The sequence below is a fragment of the Sminthopsis crassicaudata genome, chromosome 4 (assembly GCF_048593235.1).
Source record: "Sminthopsis crassicaudata isolate SCR6 chromosome 4, ASM4859323v1, whole genome shotgun sequence".
Lineage (NCBI taxonomy): Eukaryota > Metazoa > Chordata > Mammalia > Dasyuromorphia > Dasyuridae > Sminthopsis > Sminthopsis crassicaudata.
Window position 1 is genome coordinate 56,470,106 of NC_133620.1, and position 27,906 is coordinate 56,498,011.

A 27,906-nucleotide genomic window follows, 5' to 3' on the forward strand; every position below is an offset into this window, starting at 1 on the left:
TGATGGGGACTCACCTACTATAGCTGAGTGACTTATCCTTGTCGAGAAACTTGGCAACTAGTTAGTAAGAGTATAGAGTAAAGAAGCTGCAGTCAGGAAGACAAGTTCGAATCCCATCTTAGACCATTATCAGTTATGTGATCCTGGGCAATAAGTAAGGATAATAAATAGCACTTACTTCAGAGAGTTATGAAAATTAAATATGACAACATATTCAAAGCTCTTTGTAAATCCTTAAACACCATATAAATAAATGTTATTATTATATTTTCTGTGCTATAGATTAGTAAATATTTGGTGATCTTTAGAATGATGTAGGAATATCTTGTTTCCTCCCAATATTGGACCTAACAATATTTTTCCTCATCTAGCTTTATTTCTTTTTAGATTTTGCCATTATGCCTCAGCTGCTATTTCATCCTGTGGTTTCCCTCAATGCCTGCAGCCTCTTTATCCTGGAATATCCATCATTACCTTCTCTCCCTGGAACATCCCTCCATTGAGATGGTCTCCTTTCATTGGTGAGTATCTCCTAGTGCCTTCTTTTTTGTGGAAGATCCCAGGCTGGACAACCTTTATTTTCCTGGTTCTGTTTTCAGATTTCAATGCCATTCCCTCTCTTGGGTATCTCCTTTATCCTTGCCCAATGTGGTTTTTCAGCTTCCTTTTTTGCCTTATTTTCCTCCATTAGTATGTATCTCCTTGAAGAAAAGAACAGATATTTGACTTGTATTTGCATATTCAGCACATAGCATACTGCTTGGCACATATTAAGTGCTTAATAAAATAAATATTCAGTGTCTTAATTACCAAGGGACTGATCCAAGCTGGCCTTTCTTACAACAGTTCTCTCCCATTCCTTCTGTTGTATCTGATGATAGTAATATTGGGAGGTCTCTATGCCTGGGAACATAATGTACATTTTGAGTTGGAAAAGATCCCAAATGCTGTCTAGTCCAATTCCCTCAATATGTTGATGGGGAAACTAAGACTGTGGGAGTTGAAATGATTTGCCCAAGGTCATATAGGGTTTGAGGATCAATGAAAGGAATTAGAGATGTTTACTTTGGAGAAGAGGAGTCTCTTGAGAGATAGAACATCAGTTGGACATTATAAATTGATCAGTCAATAGACATTTATTATGTATCTATAATGTACCGGGCACTGTGATATAAAGAACTAGGGATTCAAATCCAAAAATTAAATGGTCCCTGATCTTAAAGAGCATATATTCTAATGGAAGATATAGTTTTACGTCTGACATATGGAATGCTTTGAGAAAGTTAAGTGGGTATAATGGTTAGAGTCATGAAGACTCCTACACTCAGTTTCAGTTTACTTGTGTGTAAAATGAGAAGGTTGGACTCAAGGGCCTCAAGGTACCTCTAGGGTCTAAATCTATAATCCTATAATGTGTGTATGCAAATATATACTTAATGTATGGAAAGCAAATACAAGGTAGTTTGGAGAAGGAATATGCTAGATCTGGGAGGAATCTAGAAAGGCTTCAGGTAGAAGGTAGCACTTGAACTGGGTCTTGAAGGAAGTTAGTAATTCTGAGAGATGGAATTGAGAAAGGGGAACTTCTAGGTATAGGGGATGACCAGTACAGGGGCTGAGATGGGAGAGCTGTGAGAAGAGAGAATATTAACCATAAATAGAAAGGGTTACCTTTAGAAGTAGTGGTTTTCCTTCACTGTCACTCTTAGAGGAGAAGTTAGATGACCAACCAGTTTGCTGGGCAGATCATAATAATTCCTTTAGACATCTTAATTGCTCTACATTGCTGCAGAAATGTGATTCTACAAAGTGTACCTGTCTTCTCTCTCTCCTTCCTTCCATCTCCCTCTCTCTTCCTCTTTATCCTTCCCTTTTCCTCTTCTCTTCCCTCTTCTTTTCCCTCTCCCTGTGTCTTTCTCTTTCTTCCCTAAACCCTCTCTGTAATTGAGATTAAATGACTGGCTCAGGGTCACACAGCTAATAATTAAGTGTCAAATGTCTGGGACTGTATTTGAATTTAGGTCTTCCTGACTCCAGGACAGATGCTCTATGCACTACACCACCCAGCTGCCCCCATGCTTAATATCTCATTAAACAAATGGATGCTATAAATAAAATTAGAAAGTGAAAGGTTAAACTGCTATGGAGAATAACATTTTGAAGTATGTCAATAGCATTATCTGCATACAAATAAAGCATTTGATCACAGGAGAGTCACTTAAGCTTTTTCCTCAATTTTCTTTATCTTTATTATATATGACAGGGATAAAAATACCATTAGAATCTAGCTCACAGGGCTGTTATAAGTTCTATTTTTAAAATGTGTAAACCCCATTGGAAACTTTTAAGTGCTAAAGAAATTTCAGTCATTATTATAATTATTAATGTGTTGATTATAATGACTGTAATCTCTTAATGACACACCTCAATTCAACAACATTGGGTTTATCTTTAGTTTGTTGCATCATTTATTTAAAAGTAATGACATAGATTTTCTTTTGAAATATTAATTAATTCAGACCATTCATTCAGACTAGATATACCTGCCTAATTACTTGCAAATAGTGAAATTAATCAAAACAATTGATTTATAGACTTTTAGAATTGTAAGGGAACTCAAAGATCATCTAATCTAATTTATCCCTGGACAGGGATCCCCAATGGTGCACTCCTGACTCTAGATGCTGCATGAACACCATCTAATATTCTTTTTGCCATGCTAATTAGCCAGATCTTTCCTTGATTCCTCTTCTCATACTGAAAAAAACGGTTAGAGACTTGAATTCTTTTATGATCCATGTGAAATTATTGTAATTTTTTAAGAGGTCTGGGTTCTCTGAGATTTTTAAAGCAAAGAAAAAAGTTTGTTAAAAACCGGCTGCTTTAATATGGATTCTGAATGGAAATCTCAACTGGACTCTACTGCTTATGGTGTTATATGACTATGAGAAGAGGAAGTTTAATTAAATGTAGGGGAACGAGAAGCCAAGATGAAAGACATTGGGAGTGTGTGTGTATATGTGTTTCTTCCTCCACCCCCTCTTTCTTCTCCTCCTCCCTTTGGTATTTCCTTTAGACGGACTAAGTTTCTCACCTTTTAAAAGTTAGACTTGGAGGCAGGGAAACGTGACAGAAAAATGGAGAGGGATGGTATAAGCTGTAGAGCAGTGCTTGCTTGAACTCATTATAGGAGGGTGGAAACTGCCTTGAGACCAGAAATCAGGAGACCAAACTCTTACATATATGTATGTGCATAATACACCCCCCATGGAGACAGAGATACTCACACACATATACATATAAAGAGCATGTATATATATGCAACACACATATATGCACACACATACATATTATGTATATTTTATGTATAGCATGTAATATATAATATATAATGCACAATATAATAGATATAATATATAGATATATCTATACTATATGACTTTGCCACTAGTCATCAATTAGCGGTATATCTTTGAGCAAGTCATTTCATTTCTCTGAATTTTCTTATCTGAAAGTTGACGGAGTTGAACTTGATGAAATTTCCAGCTCTAATTATCTATTGGATTCTATAGTATGTGTGTTTGTGTATGTGTAATTAGTGTATATACACACATACATACAATAGATAAATAGATGTTATCTCTATTTTACAAATGGTGAAATGAAATGGAGTTATAGAATTATAGTATATACATATATATGTGCAAACTACACACACACATACTATAAATCATGTATACTACCTATTATAATATATAGCAAATGTACTATTATAAAGAACATAGCATATATATATATAATATATGCTGCATATAGTATTTTATTATATATAATATACTGTATAGTATATTATTAAATGTTATACTATGTATTATATTATATAGGTCATAATAAAAACCATACATATGCATAATACATATAGTAATTAATTAATGTAATATATGTTATATTATATTATTACATAGGTCATTGTGTATAGTACATATATATTGTAATATATAGCATATGGGATATATACTACACATAGCATACACACACATACATATATATATATATATATATATATATATATATATATATATATATATATATATATATATATATATGTATGTGTGTATGTGTGTGTGTGTGTGTGTGTGTGTGTGTGTGTGTGTGTGTGTGTATTCCTGTGGGATTGTAACCCTCAAACACCAGCAAATTCCCATTTCCCTGCAATGTAAAATAGTTGAGTATTACTTCCTGTTGTTAGATAGTTTAATTTTCTGTTTCTTACATTCAGTAGTTTTAACTCCTTGGAAGATGCCCTTTGGAATAAATAATCAATCAACCAATCAACTAAAAAGCATGTCTATCAATTCTCCACTAAAGTAACATTTGTTATATAAACTATATCTATATTGTAAATAGGTAGGATATATTTCACATAATATGCTATATGCTATACTATACTATAATATGTAGTATGTATAACATATTAGTATTACATATAATATATAAACAGATCAAAAAAATGTAAGATGCATAGTTAGAGAATGCACCCCAAATGTTCATAAGGACTATTTGTTTCCAATCTGTGGGTTGAGCATTCTGAGCTCATATTGATTGGTCAGCCACAGTTGGACACTTCTGTAATTTGACTCTGACATTGTGATGTTATTTTGGTCCCTTTCGAGAATGAAAGACAACCAGGCAATATAGTGTATGTTTTATGTAATACATACTAGGTATTATATATATGTGTGTGTGTGTGTGTATATAACTTTTAAGTTATTTTTTCATCTAAAATGTGGATAATTACATCTAACAAAAATTGTGACAATCAAATGAGATTTATCTATAATAAAGTACTCGGGAACTCAGAATAGTTTTGGGGATTTTCTGATACGTGTGGGGGTTATAATTTCCTCAGGATTGTGAAAACCCTATATTTCACAACTTCAGTATTCTAAAGTTCAACTTTTGCCTGAAGTATGGCTTTCTCTTATGATCCCTCTCTCACTTATTTCTCTGGCTTCTGCTTGTCCCTGCTACTCAGTAGATATCATTGATTTATATTTACTGTCATCACACTTTCCTCTGGATACATCATCCCCAGATGCTTCCTTCCTGCTTGAGGAAGTGTAAATTTCAAACAGGCTAGTGTGATTCCTGCTCAGCTACAACCAAGAGTTCCATGACATGGGTGCTACTTTCTGTTTCTAATCAGTTTCACTTTCTGCTATTCAGACACAATCATTCTGATCACTTGGGAGGTGCTCTTGGGGATAATCAAGCAGTGGATAATTATTTACTAAATGTTGATTATGTCTATCAATTCCCTACTCAACCAATGTATGTTAAGGCACCATGTGTCAGGACAGTTGTGATTTCTTCGCTCTCCATTCAATAGCAAGTGAGTAGGAACAGAGGAGGTATGTATATATATGGTAGGAGTAACATAGGATGATAATGATGATGATGACGGAGAGGAGGAGGAGGATGTCAATGATGGATGGTGGAAGAGGGAAAGATTCAGAAAATCTTAATGTAGAAGGTGGCAGCTTCTCATTAAATCTATTATTACTAAGGGAAAAATGATGTCAGGTGGTGCAGTGGATAGAGCATTGGTCCTGGAGTTAAGAAAATCTGAGCTCAAGTCTACCCTCAGATATGTGACAAGATTTGTGTGATCCTGAGGAAGTCACTTAAGCTCAATTGCCTCAAAAAAGGAAAGATTAATGTCATCCCCACCCCAAACAACAACAACTAGGAATTGTGAGAGATAGAAATGAAAACAAAATGAAATTTAGGCAGAGGTAGCTAAGGCAGGGAGATTGGAGGTGGAAAGTCATGTGTAAGGAATAATATGAAATCCAGTTTGGTTGAATAGTAGTGTTCATGGAGGGGAGTAGTATGTAATAGAGCTACAAAATAATAAATGTAATAATATATAAATATAATAACAAAGGGGCAAAAGGGAATCTAAAGAGAGAATAATTCAAATTTTAATATGTCTCAAAGGTTCTTAAAAACAACATGACAACAACAATCTTCTCACCTCTTCTGGATCTTGCCTTCCATATTTGAAAAACTTGCATGATTTCTGCTCCACTCCAATTGCCCCCTGGGAGATAACAGCTCTTTCTACACTTCCCTTCTCAGCAAAGCTGTTCTCTGCTTTTCAGTGGGGGTGCCATTAAAGTTCTTGCTTACATGTGTGGGTGGAGGCAAGGAGAGTGAATGCTTGCATGTGTATATGTGTGTGTGTGTGTGTGTGTGTGTGTGTGTGTGTGTGTGAGAGAGAGAGAGAGAGAGAGAGAGAGAAGAGAGAGAGAGAGAGAGAGAGAGAGAGAGAGAGAGAGAGAGAGGAGAGGGAGAGGGGGGGAGAGAGAGAGAGGGACAGAGAGAGAGGGGGAGAGAGAGAGAGAGAGAGAGAGAGAGAGAGAGAGAGAGAGAGAGAGAGAGAGAGAGAGAGGGGGGGGGGGAGGGAGGGGGAGAAGGAGAGAGAGATCAAAGGGAATAGTAGTGAGGTGGGTTCTTTTGTCTCCCCACTCAATTTCCTTCCATTTTAACCTTACTGTAAATGTCACATTGTTCTCCTCTCCCTCCCCCTCATCTACTTTTTGGTCCATTTTGGGAGAAGTGCTACAGGTCAAAGTCACACTTTGATTATAATGAACACATACTCACAAATAGATTTGAGGTTGGTAGAGCTCTTGACATCCATGATCTTTGTTATTCATGTTCTCATTTCACTCTCACCATAAGCTTAAGTAATTTCAAAATGGCAGTTGTAAAAATTTTATTAAGTAAATAGAAAGTCTGAATTGGAAGGGATTCTAGAAGTCATTTAATTCAGTCCCTCCATTCTACTATAATGAAGAAACTAAAGTTAACAGAGAAAACCAGGTTACTTTGGTCATTGTAGTCATTTCAGTTTGGGAAAATCTTGGAAATGGGTTCCCAGACTGTGTTTACGTGACTGCCACACTAAACATTTTGAAAAACTGGATAAAAAAGGAGTGGTTATTTTGCCATTTGTTAAGATAATAAAAATAATTTTGTTAAAAATGAAATTTAGTTTTATTAAAACAGCTTAACTATAGCTGGACAGTTTTCTCCTCTTCTAAGTTAGGCACTCTTTTTAGCCATCTAATTGGCTAATAGTTGACATTAATTGACAAAGGAGGCAATATAAATACTATGTAAATTTGATGTGTAAATACATTATTTGTGATCAATTAATCAATAAGCATGTATTAACCTCTTTGTGCCAGGTACTGCACTGTGTGGGGGTTATAAAGAAAAAATAAAACAAGAAGAGAATCTGCCCTCAAGAACTTATATTTTATTTTTTAATTAAAACTTTTTTATTTTCAAAACATATGCATAAATAATTTTCAACATTTACCTTTGTAAAACCCTGTGTTCTAAATTTTTTTCCCCTTCCCTTCCACCTACCCACTCCCCTAGATGGCAAGTAATCCAGTATGTTAAACATATACAATTCTTCTACACATATTTCCACATTTATCTTGTTGCATAAGAAAAATCAGATCAAAAAGGAAAAAAAATGAGAAAGAAAACAAAATGCAAGCAAACAATAACATAAAAAGTGAAAATGCTATGTTGTGATTATACTCAGTCCCCACAGTCTCTCTCTGGGTACAGATGGCTCCCTCTATCACAAGACCATTGGAACTGGCCTGAATCATCTTGCTTTTAAAAAGAGCTACATCCATCAGAGTTAATCCTTGTATAATATTGCTGTTGCTGTGTACAATGAAGTACTTATGTTCCAGAAAAGAAACAATGCCCATATTATATAAATAAGTTTAATATATATGGCATGTCCATATACATTTATATATGTAGGTATATATGTGTGCATAGTATATATAATAGGTGTGTACATACACACACACACACACACACACACACACACACATATATATATATATAGCTAGCTAGCTAGATATAGATATATATATAGTATTTACATGGTATATATAGAATAGATAGAAGGTAATTTTAGAAAGGAACGTGTTAGGATTCTTACAAGGTGCTAAGTCACTGGATTGGATAGAGACAATAATTATCCAATTTAGCATGATTCAGTATGATTGATTTAATCCTACAAGGAGATGTTATGGGCCAGAACTTGAAACAAGATACTAAATGGAATTGAGGAGACAATAGTTAAATCTAGTTTAGCACTGATTTAATCCTACAACAAATAATGGTTTCCTAGTGATATAATGATTGGTGTATACTCAGTGTGGAGCATATAAGAGAGAAGTTCTCAGGGCCAAGGGGACTTTGGGAGATTCACAACTAGGATTGACTTCCAGGAGATTCACAAGCCCACAGAAACCCACAATCCCACTCTTAGAGGCGGAGTCAAGATTCATTCCAACTTCCACCTTTGTGCTGGCTGGAGACATTTGGACAAGAGCTCTCGGGAACCAAGGAGAAAGATAGGCTTCTAAGAAAGCTAACCGGGCCCAGGAAAAGATTCAGGATTTTGAAGGACATAATAAAGGATTTGGACTTTAACTCCTGGCTGCATTTGGGGTGATTGAACTGAACTGAAACTAAGGCTGCTTCCAGAAGCTCCCCAAGAAATCTGCTCCCAGAGAACAATTATAGTTTAGAGAAGAGAACATTACAGAACGTATTAGTCAATGGGAGGATGGGAAATCTCTCTTGCAGAATGTAGCATCTGATCTGAGAGAAGCTAAGTATTCTAGGAGAATAATGCTAAAGTTGTCAGCCTGGACAACTGGGAGGACAGTCATGTCTTTGACAGTAATAGGCAAGTTCACAAGAGAAATGAGTTCTTTGGGAAAGATAATTATTTATGTTTTAGACATGCTAAATTTGAGATGCTGATTTCTAATAGTCCTGATAATGTAGGACTTGAGCTTAAGGGAGAGATTAGGACTGGATAGATAGAACTGGGAATCATTATTATTGGGCTGTTAGGTGGTGAAGTGAAGAGAATGACAGACCTGGAGTCAGGAATCTGTCCTCAGATATTTAGTAGCTGTATAAGCCTGGACAAGCTACTATTAGCCTCAGTTTTTTTCATCTGTAAAATGAGGAAGGAAATGGGAAACCACTCCAGTATCCTTGTCAAAAAAAAACAAACCCAAATGGGGTTGCAAAGAATCAGACACTATTGAAACGTGACTGAACAATATCCCATCTGTAAGCTAAGAGGAAAGCACCTGGAGTTGGTGTGAGTGCACTTTCATATGTGCACCAGATAATTTTGCTCAGCACTTAAACTGGATGTAATTTTTGCTTAAGGATTTTTGGAAATAAATCAATCAATCTCAGGCTTTTCCTGAGTCTGTCAGCGCCTGTTTTCCTTGTTGATTCACAAATAGGCTTAGGCAGTGTTTTAAGCCAAAAGATGATGCTTCCTAAGGGAAAGAGCTGTTGTTGTAAGGGTTTTTTTGAATTTTGTTTTCTCCTTTGCTTGGATTGTTGGACCTCTCTCACTTTAGGTAAGTAGCACAACTGGAAGAACATTAATTTTGACATCAGGAGGTCTGAATTCATATCCTGACCCTGCCAATTACCCTCTGTGAGACCTTGGAAAAATAACTTCACTTTTCAGGACCTCAATTCTCTCATTTGGAAAATGAGACTTTTAAACTACTAATTAGTACACATTTATTTAATACTTACTATATGCTGGATCATTAAAGCATTTATGGGTAAAACAAAAATGAAATAGTGTGTACCTTCAAAATGCTTATATTCTATCAGGGGAAAACAATATGAATGAATATAAAAATTTTCCAATTGTATTTTTTGGGGGCACTTGATGTAATATGCCTGGAAAGGCAAGTCAGAGTCTGTTGTTAGTGTATTAAGTGTATCTTGTATATTAAGCAGAAATAGGAGAACAAATCATATAATGACAACAAAATTGTAAAGAAATAAAACTTGGAAAAAAAATTAAGACCTAATCAATGTTATGATCAGCCAGAAGGTCAGAAGATGTAAGATGGAATATTCATCCATCTTCTGCTGGAGAGGTGATGGATCTAAAAGGAAGAATGAGACATACCTTTTTGTATAAGTCCTTTGTTTTTAAACTTTGTGTATTTATTATGAGGATTTTCTTTTTCTTTCAATTTCAATTTCAATTTGGGACAGTATTAAGGAGAGATAAGCACTTGTAAAGATGAATGATAAATAAATAAAAAATAATATGGTGGAAAGTATCTGATTTGAAGTTAATCAATGTTCATTTATTAAGGACCTAGTTTGTATAAGGCACAGGTTTGGCACTGGGGCACTTAGACAAGAAGAAAATAGTTCTTATTCTGGAGGTATTCACATTCTATTAATGAAGATTATGTTTTCAATATATGAATCATATCTGAGTTCCAATCCTGGCTCTGCTATTTACTACCTACATGGCCCTGAATTTCTCTGGGTCCCATTTTTTTTGCTTGTAAAATGAGGATATGGGATAAGTTGAGCTTTAAAATTCCTAAGTCTGGAATTATGGTTTTATTTGGCTTCTTCTACAAAAATATTATATAGATTGATAAACTAATGGGCCAGATGCTGACATGGGAAGGTTGTAACTTCCAACCTATTTGGGATATCACAAATGTGCTAGTTTTTAAAGTACCATGATGAAAATTTAACAAATTGATAATACCTCTTTTCAAGATATACCATTTCAGCATATAGCTGGAAAAATATTTTAACATAGGGATGGATTTTGTCTTACACATTTAATGAAATCATCCATTCTGCAAAAAGTGCTGTTCAATCATCATATATCTTTCTTACTATTGTCGCTATTTAATGCCTTCCACTGAATTCCTACTCCAGTGTTTTGTCATATCATGGAAGTGGTTCTGTACGGAAGGAAGAGAAAAACATTTAAAATTAGAAGAATCAAATCCATTTTACTCATGTATTCTCTTAAAGTCACTTAGGCTATCAAAATCCCATCCCAGCTGGTGCTTGTGAGTACAAGTTTTCCCAAATATTTTACCTAAAGTTATAAAAATTGAAGCTTCTTCACCATTAGCCTTTTATCTACATTTTTTGATATTTTCAATACCTTAATTTAATATTTCAAAAATTTATACATTTTCTCCACCTCTCACCCAAGTTGGAAGCTCTCCATGACTAGGATGACAGTTTTTGGAAGTTTTCCTGCCAAAAATAAGATTTGTTTGGTAATTAACCTCTTCAAACTTATAGGATAGGCAAGTAACTTAACCCCAATTGCTTCACCCCCCAAAAAAAATCAACAAGATGATAGGATCTCTCTAAATTTAAAAGATGATAGGATTATATTCCTTTAGCTAGAAGGAAAACTGGATCCAATTCTCTAATAGTAAACCTAGTTAAACACTTCTAAACTGGCAAGAACTGAGGAGGATACTTTTCCCCAAGGGTATGATTTATGGCTTAGACAAAGCTCCTTAGTGGGCAGCTAACTGGAGCAGAGGATAGAGCATTAGACCCAGAGCCAGGAAGATTCATCTTCCTGAGTTAAAATCTGGCTTTAGATACTAGCTGGACAAGTCTCTTACTGCTCTTTGCCTCAGTTTCTTCATCTGTAAAAATGAGCTGGAGAAGGAAATGGTAAGCCACTCCAGGATCTTTGCCAAAAAATTTCAAATGGGATTATGAAGAGTTGGACACATCTGAACAACAACAAAAATAATAAAGATCCCCAGATGAATGGCCACTAGGACAGGAATATGATGTAAGAGAGACCCTGTTTACTCTACACAGTCTTCTCAGGCCTGATGGAACTTCTGTTAAATCAGTATATGTGGAAAAATCTCTCCTCATGCTCACCAATGCATAAATTAAGTCAAGTCATGGTTTGGTAGTCTCAAGCTCCAAGAATTTCACTGTACCAGTTGAGAAAAGAATCTATAGTTTGCCAAAGGTGTCCCTTATTATATAGAAGTGAAGTGAGATCCCCAGTGGGTAAGGGGGTTGTCCACAGTTACATAGCAATTAAGAAACATATCCAGGAATTTTTCTCAGTTGGTAGGATCTATCAGAATTCGAGCTTCCTTGTGTATTTTCTATGACAGCCCAAGGTTACCTCTCTACCATGGTAAGGCTCTGGGTTGTTATTATCATTCTCATTATAATATTTGCCATGAGAGACACAACTACATAAGGAGTCATAGCATTTGAGTGCTGAACAGGATCTCAATGGCCATTTAGACCAATTCACACAAAAAACACTCCTAATACATTCCCAATCAAGTGGTTATCCAATCCAAGAAGAGAGAACCCATTATTTTTTCTCAAGGCAGCTTGAGTAGCTCACAATGAGTCTTTTCTGAGAAAGCTGATTATGTCCTTCTTGAAGAACTTTTCCTTTCCAGGTAACAAATGGAAGGCAGAATAAGGATTAAATAATGAAGAACAATGGCCATGATGAGGATAGTATTATAATGGGGGAGATGTATTGGAATTCAAAAGGCTTCCCTTTGCTACATATGTCATTGACTCTATCAGGAGTCCAGACATGGGAGCCAGAGGACCAGAGCTGGTATCTCAGCTTTTCCTCTTATTACTTGGGTGAATCTGGGCCCTATTAATGCACCTTTTTAAAGGAGATTGTTTCAGTTTTTTTTCATTTGTAAAATAAAGGACTTAGGCCAATAATTTTTTTTTTAGCTATGATGTGATAGAAAAAAAGTTAAAATACAGAAGTTGAGGCCATATGATGAAACTTTTATGCTGTGAAAAGATGATATTCTTTAAAAAATCTCGCTATGATCATATTCGATGATGAATGGAAGAGCTATCAGCTTTTCCATTCACTATTGTTAAAAGCTACTTCCCCTACAAGTCCCACTCAAGTAGAACTGATCACTATTACCAGCCTGGGTTTGGATAGCTTCTGCTGGTGGGACCCCACCCTTCAGGGGAATCCCCTAATTTCATTTCTCTTGAGAGTTGAGGTTTAATACCTTGTCAGAGACCACTTGGGTTCTTCCAAAAGGAAATATAGTGAGTGTCAAATTATGGTTCGTATATACCAATGGCTGGGAACTATGGGGGTTGGGGAGGATCGATCATATTCCCCACCCAGCTTGGTGGGGTTCTTTTTTGTAACCTAAAATAGGCACCAGAATTGCAACAGTTTCCTCCCTATTCTGCCTTCCTGCCCACTTCTGTACTTTGAGAGGGTCAACCACAAACATTTTGCAGGGCCTGGTGAGTGATGAGCTCAATCTTCCCTTTAAGGACAGAGCCTGAAGCAGACTATTGGATAGGCTAGGGTTCTAGGCAGCCCTGTGGTCTTAACCTGTACCAGAAAGAAGAGTTACCCAAGCCTGGTCAGTGTGATTAGCATAAGAGCATTAGACTTAGATTGAGTCTAATAAGATGATAAATAAACAAAAGATTGACATAAAAATCATCACCAACAAACATTTATTAAACACTGACTGTATGTTAGGCTCAAAGAAAGGCAAAAATAGTCCCCTAGCTTAAGGAACTCACATTCTAACATCTGGGTTCAAATCCCAGGTCTGACATTAGCTTGGTGGCTGTGGGCAAATTAATCACCGAGTCTCAGTTTTACCATCTGTAAAATGAAAATAATAATAATTGACAACATTTTTGTAATATTTAAGGTTTGCAAAGCACTTTGTCAATATGATTCTTGCAATTCTGGGAGATAGGTGCCATTATTATTTCCATTTCACAGATGAAGAAACAGGTGAATAGAGTCTAGATGACTTCCTCAATATTATAAACTTAGGAGGCCCTTGAGACTGGGATTTGAACTCAGATCTTCTTGTTTCCCTATTCAGTGCTTCACCCATCTGCCTAGTAGTCACACTAATATTCTATTACTTACTTAGAAAGGTTCTTATGGGAAAGCACTTTGCAAACTGAGATAAGTGTGATACTAATATAATATATATATAATAATAATTATTATTATTAATATATATAATTAATAATATAATAATATTATTATATATAATATAATATATAATATATAATTAATAATATAATACTATTATTTTGGAAGCTTTTAATGTTTTGTACTTTGCTTTCTATAGATCTGATTGGAAGCCCAGAGACAGGAGAAGAAAAGGACAGGACTGACCCTCTAATGTTTATTTGGGGAATTCGAAGTACAGAGTCACTGCTGGGGAAGCACCTTTCCTGTCAGGATTTAGTACAAAGGCTTGGATAAGTCTATACCTCCCAAATCAAGATAGCCATAGGGTCATTATGACAAAGACACCTGCCACAAATACAGAGCACAATGGATTTGATTTCTCTCTATTGCATATTAGGAGACTGAGAATCAGAGAGATTCATTTAGGGTTACATAAAAGCTTTATGAGGTGCCTTCCTGATTTTAGGTGCAGCACTCTATCAGTAGATCTTCATCTGAGCCATTACAACAGGAACTGGAAGTGTCTTGTTTGTCACTATTGGAAATAACCCTAATTATTAAATGTAAGATACACTGAAGCCGCAGCAGCTAGGTGGTGCAATAGATAGAGCACCAGCCTGGAAGTCAGGAAAACCTAAGTTCAAATCTGGCCTCAGACACTTAACACTTCCAAGCTGTGTGACCCTGGGCAAATCACTTAACTCCAATTGTCTCAGGAAAAAAAAATACACTGAAACCTCCTTAGTCCATTAAAGGAAGACACCATGGGGAAGTTGAGTCACCCTGTCAGAACAGCAACAGTAGAAATCAAAATCCAAACAAAGCCTTTTCCCCACAAATAGGGAGTTGGAATATCAGCTAGGGTCCAATTCTGCAAGAATTTTTTGTGCTCCAACTAGTGTGAATTGGCACCAGTTCCCAAGTGCAAACTCTTCTCTCTCTTCTTCCAATTCCTGATCTTCCTACTCTCAAATAAGAATACTAGTAAGACTTTACTAGTTGGGGAGAGAATGTCTATTCTCTCTGTGGCCCCAGTAGAATACCCAGATTTTAAGAGGGATGCCTTAATAGATCAGTCTTTAGGTTTGTATTTTCCCCTTAATTAAAACTGGCTTTTATTTTGTCTTGTGAATAGGATGTTCCTTTGTACTGGGCTTTTGGTATTTTGAAGCTCCCTGAGACTTTGTTGGAGCAACACAGCCTTTTTGGCATTTGTATGGTTTTGCAAAAAAGATTCTGGGACTTTTGTTATTGTTATTGTTAAAGTCCTCTTTAGATGGATATTCATTCAATATTCCATTCTTTTCAAAAAGAAGAAAACATTAAGATCACATTTTAAGCTTTGGTGACTAGGAAAATGATAATACGATTAATAGTTTTGAGGAAGCTAGGAAATGGTCCTTGTCCACATAAAACTTTAGAGAAATATTCATAATTTAACCAGAAGTGATGCTTGAATATAAAGGAATAGATCTCTATTAGTGATGTTTCAGGCACCAGGAAGAAGGAAAAAGAAAATTTTGGGACCAATGTTCTTTCTTGAATTCCTCAAATGACATCACTTGAGAGCCTATGTACTTGGCCTATTATTAGGTCAGTCCTGCTTGTCAACAACAAACATTTCAGAGTTTCCTACATCTTGAACATGCCTAAAATTGGATTCTTAGCTTTTCCATAAAACCCACTCTTAATTCTGTGAATCTTTTTCACTAGATTAAAAGCTTCAAATGGACAAGGACCATTTCCCAGCTTTCCCATGACTATTAAGGGTATTATCATTCCCTTAGTCAACCAGAATCAAAATGTAATCCTAATATATTCCTGGGAAGAACCACCCATCAATCATAATCTGTTTAGAATGAATAGTGTATGCTACTCTTTTTCTTCTTATCTAATTGATGATCAGGTTTGGATAAAGGAGTGAAATGTGGATGAAACAGCGGTCCTTAACATTTTTTTTTTTTAATGTGAGGGTTTACTTTGGCAGTCTGTTAAAGCCTTTAGGACCTTTTTTCAGAATAGTTTTTTAAATGAATAAAATAAAATACACAAGATTACAAAGGAAACCAAATATATTGAAATTATTTGTATGGCTTTTTTGAAGTTCCTAAGCCCTGGATAAAAATAGACTCAAGTTCCTAGATTACAAAAGTAAAGATTAGATCACCTAGGGTATACCATCTAGTCTGCCATCTACTACTTCCAACTTTTTAAATTATTTTCTTAGTCTTTTGCATAGAAGTCTTTTACTGGTCTTCTACTGTACTGTAGAAAAGATGTTAAATTTAAAGGAAGCAGGGTAGGACTCTAGACAAAAGAGTTTGCATTCTCAGTTATCCAACAGTGATAAATGTAGTAGTGAAACATATTAAGAAAATGTAAGGAGCTGGAACAAATTCTCAATTGACTAATATAATTCATGCACATTTTGCATTGAGGCAAAAATGGTAACCTATTTTGGCCTTCATGCAAAATTCCAGAAATAATAACACCGAATATTTGCTACCATTCTTATTTGTATCTACTATTTCCTTTGATTATCATAACAACCCCATTAGACCCCATAGACAGGAGACATCTTCAAGTTTTCCTTCCCCATTTTCAGAAGAGAAAGCAAGACCTTGAAATGGTCAAGTGCTAAATAGCAGATCTCCTAACTTCACAACCAAGTCACTTAGCACTATCCCACACTGCTAGTTTGAGCTTTGGAAGGGTAAAAGCCTTGTCCTCAAATCACTTGACTAGCAAACTAGAACTTGTATACAAGTTTTCTGAGTTGAAGGTGGGTATTCCTTTTACCATATCATGCTTGCCCTTTAGTCAATTAAGAATATATATTCATCTATCTATCTATCTATCTATCTATCTATCTATCTATCTATCTATCATCTTTCTGTCTGTCCAATTTCTAGGCTTTGATAAAGGCCATTGGGATTCAAATGGAGAAACTTGACCAAAGCCTTAAACCCAAATCTTCCTGATTCAAAGCTTAGCTTCTATTGGTCTGATCAGCCACAATCAGATATACTTTAACTCAACTCTAACATAGTGATGTCATTTTGGTCCTCTTTTACATTAAAGGATAATCAACTAAACCCAAATCACTCTACTTCTCATTAATTGGCCAACAGTCCAAGCCTCACTAAATTATTGTTTGTATCCTGATGGGTCCAAGAGAGTGTAAATAACAAATGTTTCCATTCTGGCCAGAATCTGAAGATCTTCTCCTCTCAGATTAGGTTTTTTTGGGGGATAGGTAAAAGGGGCATTCTTTTCCTCATTTTTTACTTAGCTTTAATCCCTGGTTGGATACTACTTTGGACAGACTGAAACCTGGCAAGGATCTTAGCTTAAAAAGCCAAGATCTCACACTGCATCTGGATCCATTTCCAGTCATCCTGATCTATATCTTTCCCCTGCTTGCGGATGGCTCTGAAGGAGACAGTAAGGCTGGTAATTTTGTACAGCTCTGTCTCACTACAATCAAATTCACTTGTAAGTCAAGTATGTATCACCTTGAGAATGAAGGACAAAAAACAACAACAGCAGCTGGCTCTCTCTAGCTATCTGTTCGATTTGTCATTTATCCACTATTATCACTGTCTATCTCTTTCTAATCATCTAGCTCTTTTAATATATCTACTCATCTATCTGTAAACAATTTATTCACCCTTTCTCTATCATCTATCTATCCAACTATTTATATATTCTTTCTCTGTCCATCTATGTAGCCATAACTCTTTCTCTCATTTATTTTCATATTTCAATTCATATATAATATATATATATATATATATATGTATATATATATATATATATATATATATGTCTAAGTCCAAGAAATAGACAAAAGGGAGGCAATCAATGGAGGTTGGGGAATTGGGGGGGGTGTCCTACCTTTATTGCCCTAGATTGAATTTATTTTGTGATGTCTTTTTTTTTTTCTATAGGCCAGAGACTTGCATGAAATTTGGTCTTTGTTGGCTATATTGGTTATTAAGGAAAATGCCGAGGGTTGGTTCATGCTGCTGCTGCTCTTGCTTCAAACTGGACCACAGAGACCAGGTCTGGATGATAATAAGACATGCTGCTATTTGCACTCTGTCCCCATTCACATACTACTTCCTGTCTTTTTCTTCCTGATCTTTTGCTCCTAGTTTAATGTAGCTCTAATCTAAATATAGCCCATAGTTCCTACTTCCTGAGCCATTGGGAAGAGAGAATGTAGAAGCAATGCCCAGAGGCAACTGCTCTTGTCACTTCTGAAAGAGTGACAAGAATCAAGGTCAAGAACAAATTCTATGGAAGTTCTGGTTGTGTTCCCATTGTTTAATTATGGTCAAATTAAGTTACATAGTTCTAATCATACCCAATCTTTAACTCCTTTTTACAAGGGTGAGACAGTATCTCTTCTTTTGGTAAAAAGAAATCTTTAATGACTTTAAAGCTATTTTCTCAATCCAATACACATGACTATTTGGGGACCTATCCCATTTGACAATGAAAAGTCACTCTTTCATCCCTGTGACCCATTTGAAAACTCTATTGGCTAAAATTAGGTAGGGGAAGGATGAGAAATTCTATTGTCCCTTTATTCAAATAATTAGAAAATATGAGTTATTAACTATGGCATTACCAAGGGAGGGTAATAAATATAATACTATGCTTTGACCCCTTTTAAATAAATTCACCTTCTTTTCCCATTTTGTGTTTTACCTAATCCTTTGAAGTTGCAGTGGTAGCCCAGTCTTTTGACATATTCAAGATTTTGATGTATAAGTTCATTCTGTTACCAAGAGGCATACTTTGGTCCTTTCCCTCTCTATATGTTCTCCATAATTATTCCCATCAAATTCACTTGCTTTCTTCCTGATCTTTTGCTCATAGTTTCATCCATTCCATATTTCCTCACTCTGGTAAGCTGATGTGAAAGATACATGGATGGTTAATAGAGATGGGACACCTTTCTTAGTTTCTAGCAGAGATTTGAACTCCTCCCATTGTAAGACCATAAATCACCAACATTCCTTTCACCACCTCTTTTTAAATACACCCTGGTCTTTGCTTTTATGCTGAAAACTACATGCTATAATTAATGTGAGTTAAGATTCCTTTCTGATTCCCAACCCCCATGAATTCCAATGGGAGATATCCGGACTCTCCGGACTCTCCCAGGCCTCATAGGATCTGAGCTAACTTGGGCTGTCCCAGCCTCCATTCTACTGATCTGCTCAGGTTTCCCAACCCCCTCAAACAGCTTCCTCCTTATCTAAAAACCCATTGAATTCTATTCAAATTCTAACCCTGGCTGAAACTTATCCAGGAGCCAATATGGGACTCCACCCATGAGCCCCTTCAAGATTACCAAAAGCCCTCTATTTTAAAAGAGGGAAACTGGAGTCCACTCTTTGCAGGAATTCCAGACATGGCATCCTTACACCAGTCATGCCAAGGGTTCCTGCCCACCGGTGCCAGCCCTAGCCCTGGTGTCTTTCTACTTTGTAACCTTACTTCCAAACCCCACAAAAAACTTCTTTTATCAATCTAGGTTTTCAGGCCTGTAAATTCCTTTACAAGGGACTCTTGCACCACCACTAGACCGCATTTAACTTTGTATCCTTGCACCAAATCCAAAGGGGTTGCAGGGAAGTTCTATTTGACTCCCTGTACCCTGAACCTGCCACTAGATCTCAAATAAACCTAATTTCATTTAGATATTCCTTACCTAATTCTCATCATAATTATAACTATTATAAAAATCATTAGAAACAAAGTATTTCAATATATTTTCATTCCTGTTCCCCCAATAATTGATCAACATATTCCAACACCATATCTCTCATAAAACATGGTGACCATGACTAAATAGATTTCTCTGAATATCAGCTCCCAAGTTCTATGGACCTCCCTTAATTTTAATTTTACATAGTTACATTATTCATCAGTATAATATTTCATTAGCTTTTGGTACAGTCACCTCATATATATTGAGCTTCCAGATAACTAAAATGACCAAATGAAGAAGTATAGAAGGATAAAGACTCAGTACAAAGTTTTGGAAGAAACCCCCATTGTTAATAGGCATGATGAAGATGAAGATCTAGAAAGGAGAAAGAGGAGAGGTCAGAGAAGTAGGAGAGAATTAAGAGAGATCACAAATTCTTAGAGCATCAAAGAGAAAGGGATGATTGTCAGTAGCAGACAGCAAGGATGTCAAGAAGATTGAGGAGAGTTTCGTTTATTGATGAGGTCAGAAGTTGTAAGATTATGATGGGTTAAGAAGAAAGTGAGAAGAGAGGAAGTGGTAACATCCATTATAGACAAGTTTCTCAGTCATGAAAACCCACAGAAGAACAAGAATATAGGAGGAAAGAAAGATGAGCACTAAGAGAAAGCTTTTGCATTTAGCAATAAACCAATTTTCTTGGGGCTCCTGGCAGTAGGTTTTTTTTTTTAAGTCTGTTCTTGAGGTCTAATTAACAGTAGCTAGGAAGCCCTAACAGGGAACTTGAGGAATATAGGGTTCTTTGTTTTCATGCAAAATAGTAGACTAGTTAAGATGACAGAATTTGTGTGTGTGTGTGCATGCGTGTGCGTGTGCTACTATTTTGTCTAAAATGCACAATTTTCAATGTCTTTCTCTAGTTGTAGTTTCTGATTTTTAAAAGCAAGGTTGTGAGTCACAAATAAGTTTGTTTCAGGTTGTTCCTGAAACATTTCTTATAGTGCCAGACTGAGGTTGACATGAGAGATGTGCAAATAGAGTCAAGGTAATTCATTAAAATTTGAAACTACTGATTTTTCAGGGTTCATTTGATATTCAGGCCATGTGGTAAGCTCTCTCCTCAGATGCATTATCATGGCATGTTGGTTGCCCTGGACTCTTGAAGACTATGCTAGTGGAAAGCAGATGATCGTAGGTCCTAATAAATTGGGAAGACTAAATGGCCTTATAAAGAAGGCCATTCCTGTCATCCAAGGGACAGCATAGTAGCTAGGTCTGGAGAAGCTCATTTTCAAGACTGGTCACACATTTTGACTACTACAATTTATGATAACTTGAGGTGTGTGGAGTTGGAATTTATAAGTGAGGGAGAGCACCCCCATCAAAAATCAGGGTGCTTTGGAAAATTGAAGAATTCAGTAAAAATGAATATACTGGCAGGTTTTGAAAAATGAGAACAGAAAGTTCTTCAAGAGAGAAATGGATTTTATGATTTAGTTTTCGAGTTTATGAATGGTTTTATGATCAAATATGGGATAGTAGAGCCAATCATATTTACGAGCCTGGTCTTGGAGTCAGAAGACTTGAGATTGAGCCCTAAGTTCTATCATTGACTGTTTCCATGGGCAAATCACTCAATTTTCTAGAACCTCAGTTTCCTCATCTGTAAAATGGTCATTGCTTTCCTAACTCAAGGTATAAATTATCTATATATTAATATTAAATGTTTTCTTTTGAAAGATAATTAGAGTTAAGTGACTTGACCAGGGTCATATAGCTAGGGAGTGTTAAGTATCTGACATCACATTTAAACTCAGGTTCTCCTAATTTCAGGGCTGGTGCTTTACCCACTGGGACATCTAGCTATCCTGTGAGTTATCAACATTTGTAATTTGTAAGCTCATTTTCATGCAAGTGAGAATATTGTCAATGTGTAGCATTTCCTCTGGTGTGACCTCAGCCTTCTATGCTGCCATTGTGGGTTGCTGAGCACTGAGTAACAAGGTCTGCATGATTCAGATAAGGGGCTTTTAACCTTTTGATAACCATGAACCTCCATAATCTCAATCTGTGTATCACTATGGCTGGTATTTTATCATGAGAGATGTATTAATAAAGGAGAACTAATAATACTCTCATTTGATGAAGTATAGGTACTCATGGAGTCAGAGTCAAAAATTGTAGCCAAAATTAATAAGTGAATAAATGACTGAATTATCAATGGAATAGTTTAGGCCTTACAAAGTCAAAAGTTTGCTATTATTATATTTATCTTCCTGAACCCCAGTTAGTTCTGTGGGTGCAATACCCAGTTTACTAAAATGAATCATTGATACAGTGACACCATAGACTTCAAGCTGGCTCTATCTGTGCTTCTCTCTTCAGGCTTATAAATTGAGTTGATAATATTACTTTATATGTACCTGTCCAGAACTACTAGGATATTTGACAGGTGTAAATGTCTGTGCCAGTAGATGGAAAAGCTAGGTATTAATATAGTGATTTCATAGTTTCTCCTAAAATTATTTTATTCTCCCCCACCCAATTTCATTCATCCAACTCATGGGCAGAAGTAGAGCATGACTTAGTTTACAAAGAGCTTTCCTCCTAACAACCCTGTGAGAAAGTTAATACAACTTTATTCTACCCATTTTATAGGCGAGGAAACTAAAGCTGGATGTTAAGAGCTATTATTATCCTCATTTTATAATTGATGAAACAAAGACATAGATTTAATGATTGTCCTAGGGCCACACAACTGCTGAATTTAAACTCTTGACTCTAGTCTCATCTAACTGCCTTTAGGGTGGTGATAACTTCTTTCCCTCACTTTTTAATGCATTCATATTGAGTTCAACTCATGCTTATAGGGCAATACAAGAATCTGCTGGTGACATTAACAATAATGTTGTGGGGAAAGGAGAGAAATGTATACACTCTTAAAAGTTTCATCTGAATTATTAACACTCTATTATGTCTAGACAAATTAACAAAATAAATGGGACCCTGATTTGTTGCTGATTTCTGAGCTGTTAACTCAGCGAAAACTTAACAATGGGCACTCATAAACCAATTAAAGTGGTTTTCATCACACCTCTGATGGGATGCTAGCTATATTACATTGTACTATGATCGATGCTGAATAAAGAAGTAGGGCACAATCTCTGTTTTCACAGAGTCTACAATCAAAAGTGTGAAAGGATGAGACATATTCAAATGACATGAGAAAGGGGAGAATATGCTAAGTGCATGTAACCCTTGTCCCAAAGTCCATTGAGATGAGATTCTCTCAATCTCGGAGGAGATAAAGACCCTGTCCTGCATGAGAAATGGGGCAGAGTTGGTGAGCAGCAGGATTTCAGCTCTCATTCAGTCCCTTGTGGGGTAAATCTTCATGTGGAGGTCTCAATTAGGCACTCTACAAACAATCTTCTTCCAATTTAGTGTCCAGTGGACTCAGGTTTTCAAGAGAGATAAGGTGGAAGAGGACAATCCCACTTTAAGTTAGTGAATTAAAAAACACAAAAGACCCGAGGAAGACGTGAGAGGGAGTGGTAGTCTTTATTAAGTCTCTATTTCCAGTCTGCTACTGTAGAAACTTGAGGCATATATCCCAACTCTTTCTTGGTTGAGTTTTCTTGTTTTGCTTCCAGTGGGAAAGCTTCTTCATTCTGTTATTGTCTGATATATAACCTCCTACATATGCTTCTCTACTTTCTTTTTTGCTATGATTTGGATAAATGGTTCTGTTTTTATTTCAATTCTCTTATGTGAGCTTATTATAGAACTGGCATCAAATAGGAAAGGAGTCAAGCACTGAATATAGAGCTTGGCATTCCTCTTCTCTCACCAAATGACAAAGCAATCCAAAAGTTGGTTGAAATGTGGTCATATCCCCTGGATGAACAATATTTAAGGGGACAGAGAGATCTAAGTCTAGTCTAGTATCCTCTTCTATCTCTGAAGAGATCTGACCACTTGTTTCCCTGCCTGGTAGCAAATAAAATTTCCCTTACAGGATTAGGGGAAAAGAGGCTCTAAATGTCTATTCTGATTATCTTTGTGCCATACAAGGACAAGTCCTTTGTCAAACATGCATTTCATTATACATGTGTGGCCCTTCTCTACCTATAAATGCAAGGTACAGGGGAAACATGAGCAAAGAGAAATAATTTTCCATTGAATGGGGAAAGGAGGACCAAAAGTGTGGAACCTGAACTTGAAAAATGGAAGAGAAGAATTTGAACATCATAAGCATTCAACAAATTCAATTCAATTAAACAAATATTTGTTAAATGCTTACTATGTGCGAAGCACCATGTTATATGTTAGAGATACAAAGGCAAAAAACAGATCATCTTGACCCTTCAGACAAGTTGAGAACTTTAAAAGTACTAGCATTAGAAATGACCTGCTTGAGCCTCCATCTGATATATTCTGTACAACAGCTATTTTCCCTATATAAATTTGACCAGTTGACTTCTCAATATTACTTAGCCAACTAACATAATTAGACTTCTCAAAGGAATATATCAAGAAGATATCTCAATAACCAGAGTATAGAAGCATAATGCAGTAGACAGTATGAAACATCTGGACTAAACTAAATTCAAATCCACCTCTGATCAAGTCATTTAATCTCTATTGGTCTTAGTCTTCTCATCTATAAAATGGGTTGTTGTGAGGACAAAATGAGATAATCACTGTAAAAAGCTTTGCAAACTTTGAAATGCTAAATAAATTCCAATTGTTGCTTTTGTTTTTGTTATTGGTTTATAGGTTCTTTTTATGTTTTGACTCATTTGTTTCATAGAAGGAATTTTGTGGAACCCCTTTGTTTTCTATTTTTTCAAACAGTTTTGAAAAATTGGAATGAAATTTCCATTAAATGTATAGTAGAATTCACTTGTAAATCCATCTGTCCATATATACATACATACCTGCATACATGCATACACAATATACACTTTGGGAGATCATGTATACATGATCTTCAATTTCTTTTTCTGAAATTAGTTTATTTAAATTTATTTTTTCTCTGTCAGATTTTTTAAAAACAAATATTCAATTGGAGCAGATGTGGGAAAACTAGGACACTAACACATTGCTGGTGGAATTGTGAATTGATCCAACCATTCTGGAGAGCAATTTGGAACTATGCTCAAAGGGCTTTGAAACTATACATACTTTTTGATCCAGCATAGTCTTTGCTGGGCCTGTATCCCAAAGAGATCTTAAAAGAAGCAAAAAAACTCATATATGTAAAAATATTTGTAGCAACTCTTTTTGTAGTGGCAAGGAATTGGTTGGGGAATGACTGAATAAGCTATGGTATATGTATGTTATGGAATATTATTGTTTTGTAATATTGTGATATTGATCAACAGAATGATTTCAGAAAGGTCTGGAGAGACTGAAGCTTAATGAAGTGAATAGAATCAAGAGAACATTGTACACAGTGGCACTAAGACCATGTGATCAACTCTGATGGACATGGATCTTTTTAGCAATGAGTTGATACAAGTCAATTCCAATGGACTTGTGATGGAGAGGGCCATATGAAGCCAGAAAGAAGATTGTGGGGACTGAATATGAATCACAAAATAGTATTTTCATCTTTTTTTGTTGTTTGCTTGCTTTTTTTTCTTTCTCATTTTTTCCCTTTTCAATCTGATTTTTCTTGTGCAGCATGATAAATGTGGAAATATGTATAGAAGAACTGCATATATTTAACCTATATTGGATTGTTTGCTGTCTAGGGGAAGGGGTGGTGGGAAGGGAAGGAGAAAACCTTGGAACACGGAGTTGTGCAAGGGTGAATTTTGAAAATTATCTTTGCATATATTTTGAAAATAAAAAGCTACTATTTAAAAAAAGAAAAAAGTCATCTATTCATGTTGATTGTCAGTTTTATTGGTATATAATTTTTTTTTTTATTTCTCCTTCATTTGTTGTGAATTGACTTTATATTGTCAACTTATTTTTCATTTTTCTTTTCAAAAGTCAAATTCATTCATTATATAGATTAATGAATAAAAATGTAAATTTTAGTTTATTAATTAAATGGTATTTTAAATATTTAAATGTTTAGTATATTTAGATGTTTATTGATTTAAAAATTATTTTCTAAAGTTTTGAAAAGTTGATTTTTTTCTTTTTACTGATGAAAGTGTTTCTCGAAATAGTTTCTCTTTGGGATATAAGCCCAGTGGTAACACTGCTGGATCAAAGGGTATGCACAGTTTGATAACTTTTTGAGCATAGTTCCAAATCATTTTCCAGAATGGCTGGATATATTCACAGTTCTGCCAACAATGAGTACCATATATTTTTGATGACAGCTTTTCCTCATTACTAAGAAGAGCCAGGGATTTCCCATGACCTCTTCTCTAAAGCTATTGTAATTTATTCAATCCATCCATTAGACTTCTTTTAATTTTTATTGTTTATATTATTGACATCACAGTGGTCATTTTCTATATTCCTTTCTTCTGTATTACTTCATATGGCTTGCAATATTTTTTTCTGAATTTCTCATTTGTTGCTCCTTATAGCATAATGATATTTCATTAATTACATATAGCACAATTTCTTCATCCATTCCCCAATCCTTGGGCACCCATTTTCCTTCTTTTCCTTTCAAATTCTTTGTTAATTGGGAACTGCAATGCAGTCTTATCTTATATAGGGCTTTCTTTCTATATTCCTAGTAATGAGATTATTGGGATTTAAAAGATATTAAATTCTTTTCTTAAAAGGTTGTCAATTAATAATTCAATAGATAATGCAATATTGTACTTGTTTTCATGCAGCTCTTCCAACATTGACTTTTTCCCATCTTTGAGGGTTTGTTAATTTTCAGTCATTTTAGTCATGTTCACCTCTTCATGATCCCGGATAATTTGGAACATTCTTGCCAAAGATACTGGAGTGGCTTATTAATTTATCACATTTTACAAGTGAGGAAACTGAGGCAAAAAGAGTTAAGTGACTTATCCAGAGTGATGTGGCTAACAAGTGTCTGAAGTCAGATTTTAACTCAGAAAGATAAGTATTCTTGACTCCAGGTTCAGCACACTATCCACTGTACTACTTAGCTGTTCCTTTAGGAAAGGGATTGTCTTTTAATTCTTTTAGTCTTCCCAACAATTAACACAATGTCTGTAACATAGTAACAAATGTTTTATTGATTGAATAATTGAATTCTGTGCTGGATTTGTTACTTCTTTTTCATCTAGGACACAACTAGGTTTCATTCAGCCTCTACATATAAATTCTTCGTAGTACATGTCCCAAGTTTTGTCTACTTTTATCAATCTGGGTTGGAAAAATAACTCATTTTTATCTACTCTTGTGTTTCTAGATCAGGAGTTGATATGCTGGTTTTCTAAATCTTTGTGTAGTTAGTTATACATACAAATGTGGAAGGTAAGACAAACTGGATTATATTGCTTTCTTCTACTCCACCATTTTGAATGGTCCATAAAATTCAACTAGGTTGACAATACTGATGGAGAAAATCAATAAAATTTCTGTTTAAAAAAATCTTACTGCAAAAAGAGTGACTATGAGGAAATGAAAGTCTTATATTTGGGCTAAAATTAAATATTAGACGAGAGGCAAGGCTAGATAGTTCTGAACAACTTTTTTGACACTCACTAAAACTCACAATGAATCAAGAATGTGATATTAGTCAATACAATAACAGTATCTTAGGCTATCTGGAGGAACAGAGTGAACAAGACAGGGGAGGCAATATTCCTATTGTCCTTTGCCCTCATCTGACTATATCTGGGGTGCTTTTGTTCTCTTTTGTCAATGACATATGGCAAAGACATCGATATACTGTTTATAAAGTTCATGGAATCATTTTTAAACCTTTGGGTACTTTGGAAGCTGAGATGAAGGCTTCAATCACATTGGAGTAGTTTTTAAGGATCCAATCTGAGTTAAAATAATCATGTATTTAATTTCCACTGTCCACTCACTACATCAACTTTGGTTGGATTTTTCCTTTTGAGACAGACTTTGGGTAGTCCTGCTCAAAGCAGTGACGTTGACATCTGTTCAGTCTGTGGTTGGGGCATTAGCTGTAAATTCTAGAGGCTGAAGATGAAAGACTTGCATTCTCTTTTAAGTGCCCATTTTGTTTCATAGACACATTAACCACAGATGAGGTGGAAGGAAGGCCACAGAAAGTTAGTAAGAATCAGCAGAAGGAAAAGAAACATTTTTGAAAAAAAGAAGAAATTTGTAGCACCTGCTAAGACTTTCC

The 27,906-nt window shown here is 35.6% G+C and overlaps 1 protein-coding gene across 1 annotated transcript in view; it reads left to right on the plus strand.

Moving 5' to 3' along the window:
* The first annotated feature begins 441 nt into the window (after positions 1–441).
* The window catches only part of LOC141540539 (cytokine SCM-1 beta-like), a 32,825-nt gene continuing 5,360 nt past the window's right edge, over positions 442–27,906 (plus strand). Inside the window, exons 1-2 of the mRNA XM_074264629.1 lie at positions 442–521; positions 17,857–17,971. Of these exons, the coding sequence (XP_074120730.1) occupies positions 17,929–17,971 (43 nt within the window). The 5' untranslated portion in view covers positions 442–521; positions 17,857–17,928. The remainder of the gene's footprint in view (positions 522–17,856; positions 17,972–27,906) is intronic.